At 38.1% G+C, this 11,729-nt stretch overlaps 1 protein-coding gene across 1 annotated transcript in view; it reads left to right on the plus strand.

Annotated features, from left to right (window-relative positions):
* Positions 1–1,858: 1,858 nt before the first annotated feature.
* LOC107557900 (1-phosphatidylinositol 4,5-bisphosphate phosphodiesterase beta-1-like) overlaps positions 1,859–11,729 on the plus strand; it is a 99,024-nt gene continuing 89,153 nt past the window's right edge. The window contains exons 1-2 of the mRNA XM_016241476.1: positions 1,859–2,283; positions 6,781–6,858. Coding sequence (XP_016096962.1) covers positions 2,143–2,283; positions 6,781–6,858 — 219 coding nt within the window. The 5' untranslated portion in view covers positions 1,859–2,142. The remainder of the gene's footprint in view (positions 2,284–6,780; positions 6,859–11,729) is intronic.

Below are 11,729 nucleotides of genomic sequence, written 5' to 3' on the forward strand. Positions count from 1 at the left end.
AGACACCACTTTAGACATCCAGCCATTGAGTGACGACAGTCTGCTGTGCATCTCATCACCACAGTAAGCAGGGAGGGGACCAGAGCATATTACGGTGTCTGACATCATACTTGCAAGTTCACACACCTCTTTAATGTTATTTTTAGTCATCTCCGACTGGCGAAGTCGAACATCATTAGCACCGGCATGAATAACAATCTTACTGTATTTACGTTTAGCATTAGCCAGCACTTTTAAATTTGCCAAGATGTCAGGTGCTCTGGCTCCCGGTAAACATTGGACTATGCTGGCTGGTGTCTCTAATTCTGAAATCTTCTCTGTCAGCCTAACTATTTCCCTGCATTTATCACATGTGAATCCCTCGTCGCTGACAGAGAGAGCTAAACTATACATGTGGCAAGCGGTGCAAACAACAATAGCAGGAGAAGAAGCCATTACTCACTGTGATTGATGAATGATTCTGACTTACCACAGTTGTTTGATGAACTCGTGCAAAAACAGAGCGAGAGAGAAAAGAAACGGAGCGAGAGAAAAAAGAAAACAGCAGTAGATGCGAATGGAAACACGAATGACAAGCTAACCGGCTAACGAATGCTAATGCGTCGCACGCGCACTGCACTCGCTGTTTTAGAATAAAAGCGAATGATCAAATTAATCAGATTAGTTTGATAGATAATATCAGAAATATGGTGGGAATTAAGTTATATTTTATCACTTGAAGCAAAAGTCCTTTCTGTGTGTGACTGTATGTGTGTTTATGTGTTGCAGGGTTTTTTTAACCGTGTTACAAAAAAATCCTTTTTCAAATGAATGCTGTTCCTCAAGGAATGGAAAGAAAGATTTCTGTTTCCACACTTCATTAAGTAGCACAACCATTTTAATCATAGATAATAAGAAGAAATGTTTCTTGAGCAGCTAATCAGTTTAGCATATGAAAGTTACATTTTAAAATATATTAAAACAGTTATTTTAAATAGTAATAATATTTCACAATATTTGTGGTTTTAGTGTAGTTTTCATCACATAAATGCAGTATTGGTGAGAAGACAACAAAACATTTACTGAACCCAAACTTTGTAACAGTAGGAAATACCTCCAGTAAGTGAATAAGTGAACCACAAGATGGCATTAGAGCATTGAACATTGAGGTGAGTGTTGCAACTCAAATATAAATATTTGCACTTCCAACCTCAGATGAAAAGCTTTTAAATGACAACCCATTAGTTAAGATTTGTTGAGTTGAGAATGTTAAGTTTTGTACTCTAAGATAACAATAATAACCACAAAGCGTCTGAGTTAAATTGAAGACCAATTAAAATGTTGGTATTAGAGTTATGGTTATTGCTATATTTCTTAATTTGTACTTTTAATTTAGTTTTAAAAAATGCCTGCTGCCTTTTCAGTGCAGTCTTCGTAAGTTACAATATTTCCACTCCCACTTGTTTTTGCAGAATAACTTCCCATTTTATGTAAATGTAGTAGTGACACTTAATAGTATGATTCCATTATAATTAATTAATAATTCACTATTATTCTGTGAACCACAGAGAGAAGTATTGATGTGATTTTTTTTAAATTGTTGATATAGCTACTATATTTTTTGGGCTTGATGCCGTTTATAATTACTCAGTTAATTAACATATGTATCTGTAAGGGAGATGCATTAATAACATTGTAGGCTAAATACTAAATTCTGTAAATTATTGAAAATAAAGACGACTTAAAACGGCCTGCTTAAAACTCTTTCTAATCGCGTCGTACTACAGAACAAAAGCTGAGATCGTCTGTAAGTCTCTATTAATCTCATCTTTCATGTTTTCTCTCTGACGCGCTCCGGAGCGCGAGGACCGCGCATCTGATCTCGGGGGCGAGCAGCGAGTTCTTTCACAGAGAAGCAGCAGTGAGTGTGTGAGATCTCTATCAGATCTGCGGGAGCAGCAGTGAGTGTGTGTGAGATCTCCATCAGATCTGCGGGAGCAGCAGTGAATGCGTAGATCTGCGGGAGCAGCAGTGAATGTGTGTGAGATCTCTATCAGATCTGCGGGAGCAGCAGTGAATGTGTGAGATCTGCGGGAGCAGCAGTGAATGTGTGAGATCTGCGGGAGCAGCAGTGAATGCGTAGATCTGCGGGAGCAGCAGTGAATGTGTGAGATCTGCGGGAGCAGCAGCAGCAGCAGCGGACGCATGGCGGGGGCGCAGCCGGGGGTTCACGCGCTCCAGCTCAAACGCGTGTCGGTGACCGAGAGCTTGAGGACCGGCGACAAATTCATTAAATGGGACGATGTGAGTAACATGTGCCGCATTCAGTCCTTTCCCCTCTTCAGAGTGTTCTTGTAAAGCGGTACGAGCGCGAGCAGCCGGTGTTACTGTCAGATTCTGTCAAAAAGTCCAGTTACACAGATGCTTGTTTTCTCTCGGAGTGCTTTCTGTGTGTCTTAAATTAGAATGTTTTTGTGGATTCAGTTGTTTAAACTAAAATGTCATCATCCCATTAATTTTTTTATTTTTTGGAAAACATATTAGATTACCCCAAAACAAAGCATCTGTTATCGTTTACTTCCCTCATGTCGTTCAAACCCGTGTGACTTTTCTTTCTTCTGTTAAGCACAAGATAAGAAGATTGCTGGGAACCCAATAAATCCCAGCGTTTCTCTAAAGTATCTTAAGCTTAAACAGATCGCGGAAACGCATCCTTGTTTTAGATCGACATGATGCTGAGTAAATAATGACAAAGTTTACATGATTAAGATTGTGTTGCATTATTATATGCAGAGTAGGATATATATATATATACATATTTTAATATATGTATTTCAAACAAATATGAAACCCTGTTCAGCATGTTGACAGGACATATTTGCATAGCTGTTTCCATTTCTTTAATAGATTGTTAGTGATGTTTGTTTGAAATTGTTATTGTTATTATTTTTAGGCAAATTACCTTTATTAATAATTTTAATCATAACAAATGGCAGCATATGCACCTGGCAGGTGATCCTGGAAATGTGATGATTTTTTTTTTACGTAACATTTCCTTGTTCCCATATTTCCTCATATTATCCTCTTTCATGGACTCTTCTGCCTTAAAAGGTCAAAGCTGTCTTGAAAGTCATCAAGTCCAAGAGGTTTGATTAGCATTAGGAAAACAAAATGCTTCAAAAACAGAGCTTCATGGAGAGACAGACAAAACTAAACAACAGTGATAACTACATTACCTGGAGATCACAGATCACAGTGCGTGAGTTTGACACAAATTATGGATTGGGTCATTATTGGTATTTCAAATTGATTGCACGTAAGTAAGCCTCAGTTAAACTGTTGTGTTAGGCATAGAGAGATGACAGTATCACGTCGGCTTCTGATGAGACTTTGTATAGGATACAAGTGGGATTTTTACCAGTCAAGTGTTATCAGGTTTATCCGAACATCTCTAGCTATGTGCTGCTGTGCTTCAGGAGTGTTCTTCAACATCCACTGTGTTTTGCCCAGCCCATGAACTACTGAAATGCAGATCCAGCAGGCGGATCAGGGAATTGTTTATGATCATCATTGCTGATGGTAATGCCTCATCTCTGTGATGCTGGAGCTCTGATCTTACTCTGTCATAAACTGGCCTAGTTAAATCTTTGTCAAGAGAAGAGGTGTGGCATGATGGTTGCCTAGTTGATTTTTCACCCAATAACCATATAGTTAGTGAGGTCAACAAATAGTAGGGTTTTTTAACTTTTGGGGGTCAAGGACATATCATGAGCCTCTTCCTAATATAAAGGCATCATGTAATTGCAGAGGTTAGCGCTGTAATCTTATTGGAGTCAGATGAACTAAAAACAGCTTAGTTATACTGAGCTTCTTTCAAATAACTGAGGAATTGACTAGTCGTTTAAACAATCCGCCAAGTAGTCGATTTTAAAAATCAGTTGGTTTGTAAATTTATTTAGTCAAGAGAAACCAAAACATAATGTATTTTTAGCACTTCTCATGTTATAGCCTCCTCAAGATGAATTGCTTTGTTATAGTTCTCATTTGAAAGTCAGTTTGGATAAAAGCGTCTGCTAAATCAATAAATCTAAATATCATGTTTGCGAGTGTTCAAGTGGGTACAGAATAGAAGCTAATATTAGTGACCAGAGACATTAAATTCCCATGTTTTTCATGTAGATTTCCAGTGTTTTTTTGTTCTTATTTTTATAAACAAAAAGAAACGTAATATCAGAAATGCTCCAAAACAGCTCTCCGAGGTGATAAATTATGCAGTCTTGAAGCTGTGGATCGCTTTCGCTGATCTCCTCCAGGGATGGCCGTGCTTCCTAACATGTGCATGAGGAGCAGGGATGCATGAGATGCTCCTGTTTTTCCCAGTTTGTGGTTGGTTTGGGTCTGATTCCAGGCTGATTTCCTGAGTTCACATGTTTTTGTCCTGTGCACTCTTTCCTCTTTTGTCACTTTTATTCTTTCAACTTTCTTCATCCTGTTTCACTTTCAGCTTTTAAAGTCTTTGTGTTCTCACTGGTCAAACTGAAAAGCAAAGTGGTTTGCCGGAAGAGGCTTTTGAAAACCAAATAATTTCAAAACCAAATTTTGAAAAGTTTTTCAGAATCATTCAATCCTTTCACTTAATGTTGTGCTTGTTGCTCGTTTTTATTCATTACAACCTACAGGGAACACGCTGCCAAATAATACAAAGTAAGGCTTTTTTTCAGTATTAGTCACTTATTCAGTACACCTCATCTACTTGCAATGCCAGTCTATCAGAAACCAACTTCTAGAGAATTAGTGATCATCAAAATGTCACATGTCACCTTAGTAGGGCTGGTCGGTATGTGCGACAGATGTTTTGCTATGCTGATTATACCATGGTGGATATATTGGCCAGGACGTATTGACATGTGAGAGTCATTCAAACTAATGGAAACATTGCTCAGAACAGTTCAGCTTGATGGCGTTTGGTTTTTACAGTCACTTTTACAACTTTACTCATGTCTTAATTTAGAGTTGATGTGATGTGCATCACAGGTGTGTGTTTATCAGATCCATGTGTTTCTCATCCAATCAGAAGCAGAGGCTGAACTCTGTTTTCTAATAATAGTTTGGCTGATGTGAGGCTTTAGTTTTGTAATGTTTCTCAAGCGTTAACCTGATGCTTGTATTTGATATGAATCTTCTGATCTTTTGCTGTGAGTCCATCAAGATTAAAATAAAAACAGAAAATAATCAAATAAGATTACTCATGTTTTCAGTTCTGAAGTATTTAATTCACTAAATTATATTTAATTATAGAAATTAAATATAAAAAAATAATATTATTAAGCATATTTAATATAGAAATCATTTTTATTGAATTGCAAATAAAATAACCTTTGTATACAATATACAATTTAATCTGCCCAATATGAACAGCTGAAATTGTGTGTGTCTCTGTCTCTCTCTCATTGTATTGTGGGGGAATACTAAAGAAAACATCACCAGCTTACTTGTTGCGTGTAAAACACCTTTCTGGTCATTATTAAACTGCCTCGTCTCCTCCATGCTTTCAGCAAAATATGTCTTACAGTCTGCATGCGTGTTGCCATCATGCAGAAAATGGCAGAATGTCTCTGGAGCTTTGCTTTTTCAATGTCTTTGCAGTAACAAAAATCCCTCAGAATACCCAAAGCTATTTTCTCCAGCCAAGAGATTGATTTTACCCATTTGCAGCGCTCAATCAGACGCCTCCGCTGGGGGTGGGCATTTTTTAAAATATTGTATTTGAATATTTGGTCTCATAAAAAAACATATTTTAATATCTGTTTATTTAAATGATGTTTAAGGAGAGAGACATTATTTTAAAATATTTTTTATAATAAGTTTGAATAAGTTTAAAGGGTTAGTTCACCCAAAAATAAAGATTAGCCCATGTTTTACTCACCCTCAAGGCATTCTAGGTGCATATGACTTTCTTCTTTCAGACGAATCAAATCGGAGTTATATTAAAAATGATCCTGGTTCTTCCAGTCTTTATAATGGCAGTAGGTGGGTGTTTTTGTTCAACAGTCCAAAAGCAGTCAAATAAAGTGCATCCATTCATAATAAAACATGCCTCACGTGGCTCTGGGGGTGAATAAAGGCCTCCTGTATCAAATCCATGCATTTTTGTAAGAAAAATATCCATATTTAAAACATTATAAACACTTTTCTCTCAATTCCTCTAACTGTCATATGTGCAAACGGAGAGAAAAGTGTTTATAACGTTTTAAATATGGATATTTTTGAATGCCTTTGTTCTTTATTATAGATATAAAGAACAAAGGCATTCAAGCTCAAGCAGAGCAAATGGAAAAAATAAAGCAGACTGTGCCAATTACAGTACAAAACGGACATACACTCGAGTCGGCCTTTGTTTATCATGTTTATATTGTTTCTTATATCCTAGGTAGTTCACCCAAAAATGAAGATTCTATCATTAATTACTCATCCTTTTGTTTTCTTTGTGCACAAAAAGTATTCTTGTGGCTTCATAACATTACGGTTGAATCACTGATGCCACATGGACTGTTTTGTCTATGTTCTTACGTTTCTGGGCCTTGATAGTGGTAGTACCCTTGCTGTCTATGCAGGGTCAGAGAGCTCTCGGATTTCATCAGAAATATAAAATTAGTGTTCTGAAGATGAACTAAGGTCTTGCAGGTTTGGAACAACATGAGAGTGAGGAATTAATGACAGAATGTTCATTTTTGGGTGAACTGTCCCTTTAAAGTGCTGTGATGACACTGATGTGATTGTTGTTCTCTTGTGTTTTTGTAGGACTGCACCACAGTTACGCCGGTGACGTTGCGTGTGGATCCGCAGGGCTACTTCTTGTACTGGACCGATCAGAATAAGGTAATTAATCTCATTTGTTCAAGTGTAGGGAATCTCTCTCTTTCTCTGAATCCTCAGTGACGGTTCTGAAGCAAACTCTGTCCAGCATTATAGACGAAGGCAAATCTACTTTCTAATAATAATAGAGAGTGTCTCTTACACAGTGGTTTGCTTTTAATTACTGCACATCCGTTTTTCCTCAAAATGTTATGGCCTTTTTAGTGGTTTACAGTAAAAAATATGATTGCAGATTATTTCTGACTATAGAATTAGAATCAGAATTAGGATAGAATTAGACATGCTTTGTAAGTTGGCTAGGAAGGAGAACTGGAGGGTTGCTGTCTTCTGGCAAATGTGACACAAGAACGTCAGTATTTGTCTTTGAGAACAGCAGGTTGTGGATCGGCAGCGTTCTTGCGATTTCCTTCCACTGCGCAAATGCACAAATTTTCTCTCCAATGCCATTTATTAATTTATTGAGTTTTCCAAATTGGCACAGAAAATTCCAACAAAATTAGTTTGCCCTTAGCAAATATCATGTACAATAATATTTTGACATATAGCTTAAGATGTTTTAACAGAAAAATAAAGAAAGACAAGAAAAGAAATGGAAAAAAGAAGTGATGATAGTAGGGTTAGAATTCAATTATTGCTGTCTTATTAAAATATTAAATAAAAGGTCTCTATACTACATACAAATATACAGTATGTCTTCTTTTTTTTAAAGAAAATCTAATCTTCTCTAGTTTTAACGTCTTTAATCAGAACAGAGCAGGTAGATGGATTTTTTTCTCTATCCAATTAAGCAAGTGTAATCTGCATGCCAACAGTGTGACGACTCCAACTCTACGCTGATTTTTACACAGCTCCACCCTGTCACTTCTGACACCAAGCAACGGCATTTTTTTTTTTGAAAGCATTGAGGTTTGAGGAAGGGCTGATTTTCTGACAATGTAATTATGCATTACAAAAATGATTCTGTAAATATATACTGTCAGAACACTTAAGTCAGCGCTAGTTGCTAAAGTCAGATTCAGCTTGCACATTTTACTCTGTTGGAGTTCACATAAAATTGTATTGCGTATGATGATGAGCACAGATGATTTTTTTAGCTTCAGATTCCATCTGGTCCATCAATATTAGACATCAGATATCAGATATTATTGATATTTTGAGTCGATTTTAAACATATGTGACTTGGTCATTTAGTGCATAATGCCCACTTTTTCTCTGTAGCCTTTTACAAAGTGGGCAAGTTGTATGATGTTCAGATTTTAGGAGTTGAGTGGTGTTTTCCAGCCTTTACTGTTCTGTTTAGCACTGCAGCTTTTCACTGTTTGCATCACTCTGCTTGCCTGTGTTTGTTCCAGACAGATATTTCTTTTAAATAATGTGCACTGATGAATTTTGTGCTGTGAAACCAGTGGCGTATAAAGTACCTGAAAGCCATTCTCAAGTAAAGGTACAGATATCTTACCAGAAGACTTTGGTAGAAGTTGAAGTCACCGTTTAGAATATTACTTGAGTAAAAGTCGTAAAGTATGTGATATTTATTGTACTTAAGTACGAAAAGTATTTTTTTAAATCTTAAACATACTTAAGTATTGAAAGTAAAAGTACAAGTAAATGCAAAATGGAAAAGAAGCAAATAAATAATATAAAAAATGTTCATATATGGCTTGAGTAGCAAGATTGTGTTCAGTTTTAACTCTTTCTTCCATTTTTTATTTTTGGGTAAGAATAAGAAGCACTTCATCCGGTACTTAGTGTCTTTTATTCCAACATAAGAACACATTTCTGGAATCTGCATCTGAAGTGATATTTAGATGTATTTACACAGTTTATGTATCTCAGAGGGGACATGGATGCATTTAACCTGCAGTTACAGATGCATAAATAGGCCTAATGTTTTGTTTTTAACATAAAACGACTGATTCATTCAGGAACCAAGCATTTGACGCTGTTAATGAGAGAATCACTGAATCATTTATTCAACCTATTTGACTCATTACAAAAATGAGTCAAATAGGGAGCTTGTTTTTAATTTTAGCACATAAATACACAATTCAAAATATGCTGTGCATTAAACCATGCGAGGCAGAGTGCTGGACACAGGTGGTTGCGGGAATAATAGTATGCACGTTTACAGACCTTAATCAGGTTGGACATCGTATTGAATTTAACATGGAAGACTACAGTATTTACACTGTATAACTTGCAACTTACATTTCGTCAGCTGAACAAACAACAGCACGATCCACTGAAGGCATTGCACTTCTATCCTTCACAGCCTCGTTTTCATTCCTGTCAAAATTAGATATGGCGCTACCCTATCTAAGGTCTATTATGATTATTATGGTAATCTGCAGGCAGTGCAAAAAGCCGGCCTTTTATGGTTTTCCCTGAGTCTTCAGCCATTCATTCAATCAGACAGAGAACTCCAAAAACTGTCATTTTCTTCTTAAGAACATATTTATGAACTAAGAATTTTTTGAAAATTGCACTTAGTAGCATTCTTACAGACTTCTTGGAATTTATCTTGGGAAATTTCTTACCTAATTTCTTAAGAAGATTTTCGTGAATCCGGCTCTGGGATTTTATGTAATTTGTTATTAGTGTAGGTTGGAGCGTGTGCATAGAACATATGTGGTGTGTGTACTTCTGTGGCCTGTGGCGAGTCAGCGCTCTTTAGATTCCTCAGTAACCGGTTTCTGCTCCTCTCAGCTGCTCTGGGATCAGAATTGAATGCGGCACTGACCGCAGCTTCTGCTCCCGGAGTCTGTACTGCTCTGACATCCATCCGCTAACCCGCTCTGCATCCATTCCCACAATGCAGCACTCGCTAACTGCTCGTTTTAACAAGCAAACTGTGGTCCATTAAAGGTCCACAGAAGGGTTGTGTTTTGACGTGAAGCATCTGTTTTTGACTAGCTGGACACTGCAGGCTGGTTCAGGTCCACTGAGCGTGTCAGGATTTCTCTCTCTGTCTGTCTCTTTGTTTCAGTTTTAAGGTGCTTTATTGGCATGACAAATATTTTAACATTCATATTGCCAAAGTGTTGCTCCATGCAATTAAAACTAAATGCCAATTTTGTAGCTCTAATGAAGCTCTCTCTCTCTCTCTCACACACACACACACACACACACACACACACATGTTTACTTAGCTATCTAAATGGGGACATGCCATAGGCATAATGGTTTTTATACTGTACAAACTGAAACTTTCTGCATTTTTACAATTTAAAAAAAACTTTGTTTACTTTATTTTTATACCAGTTTTACAAATGAGGACGTCCCCAAAGGGAGGTTTTTGGAGATTTTGTCAGGTTTAGCTCACTTTTGGGTACAAATTTGTCCCCAAAATATGGTTAAGTAGGTACACACACACACACACACACACACACACATGTGTGCTGTTATGTAAACAGCAGTGGCTAAAGGTCTCTGAATTCCAGTTTGGATTTGGATAAAAGTATCTGCTAAAGTATGATGTGGTCGCTGTTGTGATAGTGGTGTTGATCTGAAAGCTCGCTGTTTTTTTCCACATTGCAGTACACATGTAGGAAAAATGTAGAGCATGAAAGAGAGCAAAAGTTCAGTAAAATGCTTGATGGGTCTTTGAATGTGTAGAGCAGAGGAAACACAGCATGCTGTTCTTCTTCACAGTTCAGAAAGAGAGGAATGCAGAAAAGGAAGGAAGCGACTGCAGCCAGGATCCAAACGTTTTCAGTCACACCGTCCGTCTCCGGTCATCACCGCTGCTCCCCTGCGTGTCGTGTTGAGGAGAGCCAGCACATCTCTGCACTACAGGAACTGTTGTTTAAATACAGCCATATTTTGTTTGCAGAGTGGAACAGGAATGTGAAGTGGGTGATGCGTTTTGAATGTCAATGTCTCCCAACCCCCCGGCTGTAAGTGAGCCGATCATTTGACTAAAGCATTTGCATGAGGCTACAGGACTGTGACACATTGCTCTGCTCTGTGGATCGCAGCAGGATGGACTCTCATTAGGGGAAATTGGCAGCAACTCTTAGACAAAGCAGCTTACAAAGCCTGCATTTATGATGCTGCTTGAGTCCCATGAGCCTGAGCGTTTCTAATGAGCGATGCAGGTGTAGTGGCCAACCCTAACATGACAGAGTATGCCTCTGTGCCTGATCTACTCCTAAAGAGCGCATGCGAGCACAATAGGGGTGCGTTAAAGGGGTCATAGGATGCTACATGCACTTTTACAAGTAGTTTGAACTGAAATGTGTGTTGGCAGTGTGTGTACACAACCACCCTATAATGATAAAAATCCACCCTGTGTTTTTTTAAAAATCTGGTTAAATGTTTTCCCCTTCCTCAAATCGAGCCGATCTCAGATCTCAGCCGATTTCTCTTTGTGATGTCACACAGACAGGCCCCTCCCACGATAGTTTGATTGACAGCAGTGTTTCAGCACAGACTGGACTGGTGTCTTACCTTAGCTCCGCCCTGAGTGACTGTCATCAGTCCGCCATTGTTTCACCGCCGGAGCAGATGTAGACAAGAATGACTCCTGAGCGATTGAGGTGTTCTGTTGTTGGATGTAATAATGAACAGCAGTCATCATTTACTCCCGACATCTGAGCCGCTGAAGACGCAGTGGATTACATTGTTTCTGAAGGGAATGCGCCCCCGATCTACATAAATGCGTCTTATGTTCGCGCGAATCATTCGTGATCCAGCCTCATCTACAGAAGAAGTGAGTATAATGTTTTGTAATGAATCTTTGCAAATCACCTTTCCTAATAATGTGGTAACTAGCAAGTTTCAGATGAATGCGTCTAAAGTAAACAGTCTCTCTGAGAGCGGCTCGGAAGAGAGGGGCGGGGGCAGCAGAGGTCCATTACAATTTAAAGGGAAAG

Source organism: Sinocyclocheilus grahami, unplaced genomic scaffold (assembly GCF_001515645.1).
Source record: "Sinocyclocheilus grahami isolate Dianchi unplaced genomic scaffold, SAMN03320097.WGS_v1.1 scaffold623.1, whole genome shotgun sequence".
Lineage (NCBI taxonomy): Eukaryota > Metazoa > Chordata > Actinopteri > Cypriniformes > Cyprinidae > Sinocyclocheilus > Sinocyclocheilus grahami.